General features: G+C 52.1%; 1 protein-coding gene across 4 annotated transcripts; it reads left to right on the top strand.

Annotated features, from left to right (window-relative positions):
* Nucleotides 1-391: 391 nt before the first annotated feature.
* Nucleotides 392-8,618, top strand: Zfp41 (ZFP41 zinc finger protein). 4 transcript variants are annotated; one of them, XM_036208756.1, is made up of 5 exons: nt 392-516; nt 1,638-3,314; nt 5,512-5,629; nt 6,578-6,679; nt 6,835-8,618. In XM_036208756.1, the coding sequence occupies exon 2, from the start codon at nt 1,809-1,811 to the stop codon at nt 2,397-2,399; it is 591 nt and encodes a 196-aa protein (XP_036064649.1). In that variant the 5' UTR covers nt 392-516; nt 1,638-1,808; the 3' UTR covers nt 2,400-3,314; nt 5,512-5,629; nt 6,578-6,679; nt 6,835-8,618. The 4 variants fall into 4 exon arrangements, with proteins under 4 accessions (XP_036064649.1, XP_036064648.1, XP_036064651.1 ...); XM_036208755.1 differs by lacking the exon at nt 6,578-6,679; XM_036208757.1 differs by lacking the exons at nt 392-516; nt 6,578-6,679 and adding an exon at nt 968-1,017.
* Nucleotides 8,619-9,709: the final 1,091 nt, after the last annotated feature.

Below are 9,709 nucleotides of genomic sequence, written 5' to 3' on the forward strand. Positions count from 1 at the left end.
GAACGCGGGAGAAAAGCGCCGCCAGCTGTCCAGAACTCTGCACAGCCGCAGACACCTCCTTGGCATCCCCTCAAGCTATGCGCAAGGCCGCCTCTGCAGCACCACCACAGAGAGGCCGGGCCGTGTCTCCTAGAGCGGCCCCGAAGGGGCCGGGAGAGGTGGGCGGGTCTACGGAGCCGAGCGCGGCACCACAGAGAGGCCTGGCGACGGCTCCTAGAGCGGCGCCAGAAGGGCGGGAATGAGAGGGCGGGGCTACGGAGCACGCGGTGGTACCACCGAGAGCCCGGCCAGGCTCCTAGAGAGGTACCGGAGACGGCTTAGAACGGTGGGCGGGGCTATGGAGCGCGCGGCAGCACCACCGAGAGGCCGGGGAAGGTAGAGCGGCACCAGAGGGGCGGGCGCCTTCAGGCGCGGGAGAGGCGGGAGTGGCGGCTCAAGTGGGGATTGTAACCGTTGTCTGCCCGCCTGCTTACCCACGGCCAAGTTCAGCCGGCATCTGCGCCCGACACACACCAGGTACCTTCTGCATGCGCGCTCGGTGTCCCCGGCCTAGCGAAAGTCGGCTTCTGGGTCTTTTCTCTGTGGGCCGCCAGCCACTCGGCGGTATTGCGGAGGTCCCAGAGGCGGGGAAGATGGGGCGGGCTTGCAACCTTGCTGCAGGGTGCCTTGAGCTCCGAGTCCCGCCAGGTCCAGCAGCACTTTGATGGACCCGAGCCGTTAGGCCCGCTGAATTTAACTAAGTTACCTGATTCACTCGCACCTACTCTTGTGCACGGGCCTGAGAGGGGAGGGGGCACATGAGACGGTCGCTGTGGTCTACTCTGGTTTTAATGACTGTTTTCAGTGAGGATGAGCCTTGGTGAACAAACACAAGACACCTGAGGCCTGCTTGTTACTCCTCTCTCCAGAGTGATGGTGTTTGAATTGGTACTGAGCTGTCCCACGAAAGACACACACTTTCTCGGATGGTGATGTTCACACTCCGAATCCAGATAAGAACTTTATCTGCTGGGTTAGGTGTGTAGGCATCAGTGTAATGCTTAAAGTGACAGTTGTGTTTTTGGACAGGTGTGGGAGCTCTAGATGGGAGTGCCAACATAGCCCACCCCTTTAGGCCTCCAGGGGTGACAGGGATGGTGCAGGTTTAGAGATAGAGAGGTCACGTAGAGGAAGGCTCATTGACACAAGGGACAGCCTTTGGGGGTGAGATGGGGTTTGCTGGTTGCTGTAGATTATGAGGACAGCCCTGAGTTTCCCAGGTCCAGAACCAGGCTGTATGTAATGGAATTACCTCTTGCTGCAGGGTACATGCACAGTCCCAATGTGGGCAGATGGAGAGAGGATAAGGATGGGCAGGGAAGTTTCCATTTGGGGAGGTGGGCTGTGGCCATTGGTCCACGGTGGATATGGAGTTCTGTGGGATGAGTGAAAACCTTGTTCTCAGGCCAAGGGGTGTCTCCTGGTCAGTGGGCTGAGTTAGTGAGAGCGCCACTCAGGAGATGAGCATGCTCTGGACCAGTGAAGTGGGCCGGAGTTCTGGGGAGTCCACGTTAGTCTTAGATCCTCATCGAAGGACAGTGGAGGTTCTGCAGCCCCGAGAGCTGCCTTTGACCTGTTGTTAATGCTTTTGCCTCCAGAAACAAAAGGACAGTGGTTCTGTCTGCTTGGTGCCAAGATGCAGCTTCATAAGCAGGATGTGGTGAGCTGTCCCCAACAGAGTGAAGTCACAAAGAAGCCAGGCAGCCACTAGCTGGGAGCCCTCAGCCTTCCCTGGCTTCCAGGGTGTTTCCCACTTCCTAGGAGCAGCAATGGAAAAGCCTGCAGGCAGGAAAAAGAAGACCCAGGCCCCAAAGGAGGAAGCAGGTGCGCAAAAGGCCACTGCCAAAGGAGAGAAAGCACCCCGGGGGAAAAAGCCAACCAAGAGGAGGCCCCGGAAGCCCCGCAAACAGACTGTCCTGAGTCCCGAAGATGAGGCGCATATCTTTGATGCCTTCGATGCCTCGTTTAAAGATGACTTTGAGGGTGTCCCCGTGTTTGTTCCTTTTCAGAGGAAGAAGCCCTATGAGTGTGGTGAGTGCGGACGAATCTTTAAACACAAGACAGATCACATTCGCCACCAGAGAGTTCACACTGGAGAGAAGCCCTTTAAGTGTGACCAGTGTGGGAAGACCTTCAGGCATAGCTCCGATGTCACCAAACATCTGAGGATCCACACCGGTGAGAAACCCTTCAAATGTGGGGAGTGTGGAAAGGCCTTCAACTGTGGCTCCAATCTTCTGAAACACCAGAAAACGCACACTGGAGAGAAGCCTTATGGCTGTGAGGAGTGTGGAAAATCCTTCGCCTATAGCTCCTGCCTCATCCGGCATCGGAAGCGTCATCCGAGGAAGAAGCACTGAGCAGGGGGGCAGCCTACAACTATAGATCTTTTTCAAACATCAGATGTTGGTCTAGGTTTCCGGTGCAGTGTGCTACTGATGGCTCATCTGGCTGCCTCTCCCTGTCATCGAAAGGAAAATCCACCCATCAGACGTAAGAACCCACAGAGGCTTTCTGCCCTGTGAATCCTCACTTGGTGGTAACACGGTGCTCCCTGGGGCTTCCTGCAGCTCCAGCCATTTTCCAGACTACTTCATTCTACTCAGGACCGTCTTTGGAACAGCTTTGGGTCACTGAGAACTTACAGCTAAAGAGACACCCCTCTTGGCAAGGGCCAGCTGCCTCCCTCTGCTGCCTCTGCCTGCATCATCCACTATGTGATTGTCAGTTCTTCTGAAGGCATCTGGCTCTGGATGCCTGGGCCCATGAAGTCTGCTAGGGGCAAGGACCCCTGAGGTGGATGGCAGGTAGCACTCTGAGCAGCTCTGAGGACCCAGGTCCCCTTGGACAGCACCAGAGCTTGCTCATCTCTACAGCTGACTTTGGTGATCTTGAAATTTCTCTTTTGCTGAACCAACAGTCTCTGAGCTCAGCCCCAGTGCCTGAAACTGGACTGACTGCACTGTGTACCCTTGTCCCAGCCACCATCGTAGACAAGTAGCCTCGACTCAAAGTGGCCTCAGTGGACCCTTGCACCCTGCCATAGTGGTAGATTGTTTAAGCTAGGCCTTGTAGCTCCAGGGTGTCAGCAGCAGCTTCCACCCACTGTACCTTCAGAAACAACTGTGGCCCTGCCCCGTGGCAGCCCACCATTCACGTCAGCTCCACTTCCTGCCTGTCACCAGGACAAGACAATGTGGTTGTGCCTGCCCTCTGTCCCAGGTGCTCTATGAGGTCTGTGTTCTAAGGACAGCAAAGTGATGCTGACCAGAGGGGTAAGTTGAGGGAAAGTTGGCAGAGATTTGGACTTTAAAAACAAAAACAAAAAACCTAGTAATAATAGCTTTAGTCTTTGAGGACTCTGCCCTGAAAGAAGGGTCCCCAGCCAGAACTAGAGATGGGTTTGTCAATATATAAAGAAACCATGAGAAATAAATGATGCAAGGTAGCTATGTTCCCCGGTAGGAATGTTTTACCAGGTGTGGTAGTTAATCTTCATGTCAACCTGACTAGGTAGAGAATCAGCTAGGAGACACGCCAGGTATGTCTGAGGCTCTTGCCATGGAGACTTAAGAGACAGCTCAGCAGGTAAAGGCACTTGCTTAGGAAGCCTGGCAATTGAGTTCAATCCTGGATCCCATGTGAAAGTGGCAACAGAGAGCCAACTCCTCAGAACTCCTCTGACCCCCACCTGCACACAGCAGCAGTAGAGACACACACAGAGCCTTAAGAAACTAGGAGACTTGGAAGAAAAACTTGAGAATTCATCTGTTTGCTTCCCAGTTACAGGCAGTGTGGCCAACCATGTCACACTCCCCACCATCATGGCCTGTATCCCTTCAAACCAGGAGCCAAGGAAACCCTGAGGTTGCTTTTTTCCAGACAGCTGCTACAATAATGAGAAAAATAACAAAAATACCAGGTTAGCCGTCCTTTTTCTAGAAGCTGAAGCGAGCACCGAGTGTCTGGTGCCTTCTGGGCACTGGCCTCGCCAGCTTTGCTGATGCACTGTCGGGAAGTGCAAGCTAAGGCTGCAGTTGGACCAGGGCTCGCACTGCCCCGCCCTGTGGGGCAGAACATCTCTCCTTGTAGAAGTCTTCCCACACCGCTCGCCTTATGCAGGCAACCCTAGGAGTATTGTACCAGACTTGATCCCCAAGGGAGAGCCTGGCTTATTCAATATGAAATCCAGTAGGTGAACTTGTGAGCAAGTGGGCATCAGCTGGTGTGGATGTATACACACACTCAGGCACCTTGTCCTGGGTAGAGGAGTTGCACGTACGGCTGGGACATTGGAAACCGGGGGTGTTAGCAGGCGCAAAGGCAGCATCATGGGAAGGCCCAGCCTCGAACCCCATCCTTTAGGCTGTGTGGGAAGGTTTCAAGGTACAGAATCATGATTTCCTTCATATTGAGGGGAAACCAAAGATAGTGTGTGTTCACTAGGGCCACTAGGCAGGGTGCCCAGTGCCATTCCTCATGAGTCCAGGTCAGGGATTAGCAACATTTATGTAAAGGGCCAGATTTGTTCTTGTCTTTCCAGCTATGCAGCCACTCACCTGTACCACATACTGTCACAGCCCTTACAGATGGCACAGCATGAGTAGTGTGGCCATGCACTAACCAGATTTCTCAGAAAGAGGTGCTGCCATGGTTTGTTTGCCAACCCATTCGTTTTGTTTATTGAGATAGGGTCTCAACTCTAGCCCAGGTTGTCTTGGATCTCACTGCGTAGCCTGTACTGGCCTCAAACTCCCAGTGTTCCTTGCATAAGCCTCTGGAAGGCTGAAGTTAGAGACATAATCCATCAGACATGGTTAAAATAGATGCCAAAGTACTCCCTTGGGGTTTGTTTTTACTTTGTGACAGTGTCTCAACATGTAGCTCAGGCTGCTGAGAACTAACTATATAGCCCAGGTTGGACTTGAACTCACCATAAACCTCCTGCTTCAGCCTCCAAAGTTCTGGAATTTACCCAGAATGTACCCCACACCTGGTTTCTGACCCATATTTTTAATGAGGAAAATGAGAGAGTTTGAGCCACAGAGAGCTTGCAGGCTGTTATGTTGAGCTTTCCATAGGCTTAGTCCTTCAAAGCTTGATGTTGGTCAGAAAAGCCAGCTAAGGATGTTGGGATCCCCAGATTCAGGAACTGGACAGGAGCCAGAAGTGGCAGGGAGCTGCACAGTGTGCCTTCTGCAATTTGATGTTCCAGGATGACAATGTGGACACAGAATCTACACCAGCCCAAATCAGTCAAACACAACCCAAGGGCTGCCTGCATGGTCTGATTTGGTTTGTCCAGAACTCTGGTAATGCCTGGCATTGGTCGTGAGAAGTGTTGCTTTGAGTGGACGCATAAGGAGTTGTTGACTTAGAGAAATAGAGCCTGAGCTGCTCCCTAACCTGGCCAGGTGGACTGTTTCTGGATTAGGTTACAAATAATTCTTTGATGTCTTTTCCACATTTTAGGATGCATAGGACAGAGCCCAGACACAGAATGCCATGTAGTCAAATACCTGGCCGCAGGCTGGAAGACACCTGCAGCAGTGCCTGGGTGACAGAGTCCAGTCATCCCTCCAGCGAACAGGTGTGTTCACCATCATGGTTTTGCTTTTGTGGTCCTGGGGATGGAACCCAGGGTCTCATGAGCACTAGGCCAATGTTCTACCACTTAGCTGTGCCCCAGCCCAGGATTCTTGGAAAATAAGAAGTAAGTTGTTTGTTTGCTTTTTGTTTTGGTTTGGTTTGGTTTTGAGTAGACTGGGCTGGCCTCAGCTCAGAGACCCACCTGCCTCTGCCTCTGAGGTGCTAGGAATAAAGGTGTGCCAAACATAGCCAAAGAACCATGTTAAAAGCCACTGTCTTGATCTCCGAGAAGGAAGCAGGTGGTGAGAACATGAGTCCTAAAGCTGAAGTCTCCTCCTTGCCTGGATGTTGCAGTGTTAGATGTATTGCTGAACCTTGTGCCTCAGTTTCCTTCCTTGCAATGGGGATGACAGTGCTCAACTCTAAAGAATCAGCTAGAATTCAGTGACTTGAGGTGTGGCAGGGTATGACAGACAACACACGCCTTTAATCCCAGCACTTGGGAGGCAGAGGCAGGCGGATCTCTGTGAGTTTGAGGGCAGCCTGGTCTACAGAGTGAGTTCCAGAACAGTGAACAGCCAGGGCTGCATTGTGAGATCCTGTCTCAAAGAAAGAAGAAAGTCCATGTCTGGCACTGGCTTGTGCCTGTGCTTTTAATGCACACAAGCTCTTCCTGTGTGTTGCATGTTTACATTGTTCTATGATTTCCTGTGTTTTTATGGGAGTTTCTCTGCATGCTTGTCTGTGCACCACATGCCTGGAGTGTTCTCAGAGGCCAGAAGAGGGTGTTGGATCCTCTGGAACTGAAGTTAGCCACCTTGTAGGTGCTGGGAACCAAATCCTGGTCCTCTGGAAGAGCAGCCAGTGCTCTTAACTGCTGAGCCATCCCTCTAGACCCTTATTGGACTTTTCTTTTTTTTTTTCAAATGCAACTCACGATTCTGAGAAGTCACCCAACCAAAGCAGCAAGAGGAGGTCATGGTGCAGCCCCAGCAGAAGTAGGAGCGTGTCAGACCTGCTGCTTGTACTAAGTGCACACGTGTGCCCCTAGGTATCAGTCCTCAGCTGGAGCCCCACATCCCTCTGCCTCCTTCACTTTCTTTGGGTAGCTGGCAGAAGCAGCTTGTACTTAACCCACCCATTTCCTTCAGTCAGCTATCTCCTACCCTCTTCTCATTTACCCAGACTGCTCTTTGTTTTTTCCAGGCTGCTAGTGCAGATCTTCCTAGAAAGAAGCTCAGAGAAGTCAAGAGAATCAGTGTCTACCTCCACCACAGGGCACTGAGATGCCCACTGGGTCATGCACCAGGAAGGCTGTCATCACAGAATCCATTGGCAACAGGAAAGCTGTAGGTGGATGAGCTCAGGGAGGCCTTCTGGACGCCGTGTAGTAACAGGGCACTTTGACTTGCCCCTACCCTGAAGTTAAGTGGCTACATCACTTCATTCACCAGTGACCCTTCGTTCTGGCTCACTGTCAGCCTTCTGGAGAGTCCCCAGCACCAGCTCTTTACTTCAGTGAGACACTCTGAACAGCCACCTGGGAACAGACGAAATGCTCAGAACCTTCTAGATGTCTTGAGATGTGTCCTGGGGCAATGAAGAGCACTCTAGCAGTGTATTGGGATTCTAATTACAGAAGCATACTCAGCTGCAGCTAGAAATTTCTGAGAGGTACGAGGCAGCTGCACTCGGCAGCACCTCAGCTGCCACCTGTGGTGGGCCTTCTCCCAGCTGCACAGCTGCTGCTCAGCCTCACTCAGAGCAGAGAGCACCGCCGGGGCCTGACGACAAGCAAGTGAACGAGAGCTGGGAGCTGCACCAGCATCCATTCCCTCAGTCCCCTCCCAGTCAAGGGAGAAGTCAGAAGCCACCTCTAGGGAGAGTCAGAAGCAGCCCTAGACTAGGCCCAGGACTCTTCTGTTGAGGAGACCATTGGTTTAGACTTGATTCTAGCTGGCAACTTCAGTTCCTGGAAGTCTGTAGCTCCAGGGCACACCTAGGCTCCATTCCTCCTTGATCTTGGATCCATCCCAGTTTGACATCAAGACACGATCATTTCCAGTGCCTATGAGTTCGGATGCCAAGATGCCCTGAAGAGTAAGCAGGACCGGGGCCCTAGGAAGAAAGGCTGTGCACCCTGACGCAAGGGGCAGATGCTCTGTGGCTTCAAGGGAAGATTTGGGGGAATGGGTCACCTCTGGTGTGGGCCTCAAGTACAGGGCAGACAAGGAGACTAGCCTATGTGCCACATTTACCCTTAGGCCAAGAGATGGCTCCCACTATCAGCCTACCCCTTCCAGAACTTTGCACCTGTGGAGTTGGGTGTATGCTTTCTCCTGGTTTCTTCTGAAGAAAGACAAGTAGATTACCCTCTCCTGACTCAGATCCCCTGGGACTGATGCTTTCCTGTGGCAACTCCCAGCCAACACCCAGGTGAGGCATTGCTCTATAGCTGGGCCTGCAGGCATTTGGCTCTGGACCTGAAGGGGATTCTTGGCACCTGTGAACTGGTAGCACCCAGCTGGCCTGTCCACACCTCACCTCGGCCACATCAGCAATCTGGTGGAACCTCATCCTTCTTGTATCTGGCTGGTACGGAGACACCTGTGTGTCTTAATGTCCTGTACATTCCCTGCAGGGTGTCTCCTGCCCTCCTGTGCTAAACTGCAGTGAGTGGTGAGCAGCCGTGGCCTGTTGTGTTGTAGCAGATGCTGTCCCCAGCCTGGTGTTTCTGTGTCACAGCTGTGAACTCTTACTTTGATGTGAAACATCCTTGGTGCTGTGTCAGTGCTGGGCACACTGGACGAGACACTGTTTGCTGTGCACTCAGTGGCTCCCTTCGTATGTGACCCCTCTGCTCCACGGACAGCCGCACTGATCTCCTCATTGCCTTCCCGTTGCTGCCACGGTTTTGTGAGCAAATGCTGTTGCTGCTGCTGCTACTGGATGTCTATTTTCTCATAAAAGTAAACGTGTTTTCAACCTGCTTTCTGTGCTCTGTCAGGTGCTCTGCAGTGTGGATGCCCTCAAAGAAGCCACTAGCTTCCTCCACTAGGGACCCTGAGCTGCAAGACCAGGGTCCCAGCTGGTCACTGCTTCTCAGGAGTGTGTAGGATGCTCCAGTGACCAAGCTCATGAGAGTATAATGTGTGATTCAGAAAAGTCGCCGCTGCTGTACATTGGGGTGAGGGTGGAGTCTCTGCAGTAGCAGGACCCCAGACACTAGGATGCTAGGTTAGGGTTTGGTTAGTTGTTCAGTGCCCTGTAGGGACCCTGAGGGAAACCTGGGCATTGCCCATTCATTCTCCATTTAGGGCAGGTGTTCTCAACAAGGGGTGATCTTGCAAGAGACACGTAACAGTGCCTGGGGACAGTTTTGTTTGGAAGATCTGATGAGTAGAGGCAAAGATATGGCCAAACTTCATACTATACAGGTCATCCCCACCACAGTGGGGAGTGCTGGTGCCATGTTGGTACTCAGGAAGCTAGGGAGCGAGTTGGGCTCCCTGTCAACAGAAACACCAGAGGAACCCTTCTCTTTTCTGATCCATTCTCCTGCAGCCCCAAGAGTAACCTTAAAATGAAGTAGAAGGGTCACTTGACCTTTCAAGATCTGGGATAACAATAGTGAGATCCCCGTCTCAAAAATGGAATGGGGTGGAGCTAGAGGTTTATCCCAGTGATGAAACAGCATACTTGAGACGCTGGTTTTGGGTACCATCCCCAGCATTTTCAAAAAAGAAAAGGAAGGATGGAGAGATGGCTCAGTGATCTAAGAGTACCAGTTGCTCTTCGAGAGGACCCATGTTTGATTCTATACACACGTGGTAGCTCGCAGCCACCTAACTCTAGTTTCAGATCTATCTCCCTTTTCTGTCTCCATAGGCCTAGGCATGCAAGTGGTACACAGACATACAAACAGGCAAAACAGCCTTATACTGATGACAAAAGATAAAAATACATATCCCTCCCCTTGGAGAGTTGCAGTGCCTCCCAGTACACTTAGAATAAAATACTAGTTCTGAAATGGCTTCAGGACTGTTGTTTTGTCTAATCTTGCCCATCTTGTTCCATTCTC

The sequence above is a fragment of the Onychomys torridus genome, chromosome 16 (assembly GCF_903995425.1).
Source record: "Onychomys torridus chromosome 16, mOncTor1.1, whole genome shotgun sequence".
NCBI lineage: Eukaryota > Metazoa > Chordata > Mammalia > Rodentia > Cricetidae > Onychomys > Onychomys torridus.

Coding starts and splice junctions, on each gene's coding strand:
- Zfp41 (XM_036208756.1), top strand. CDS start 1,809: ATGGAAAAGCCTGCAGGCAGGAAAAAGAAGACCCAGGCCCCAAAGGAG.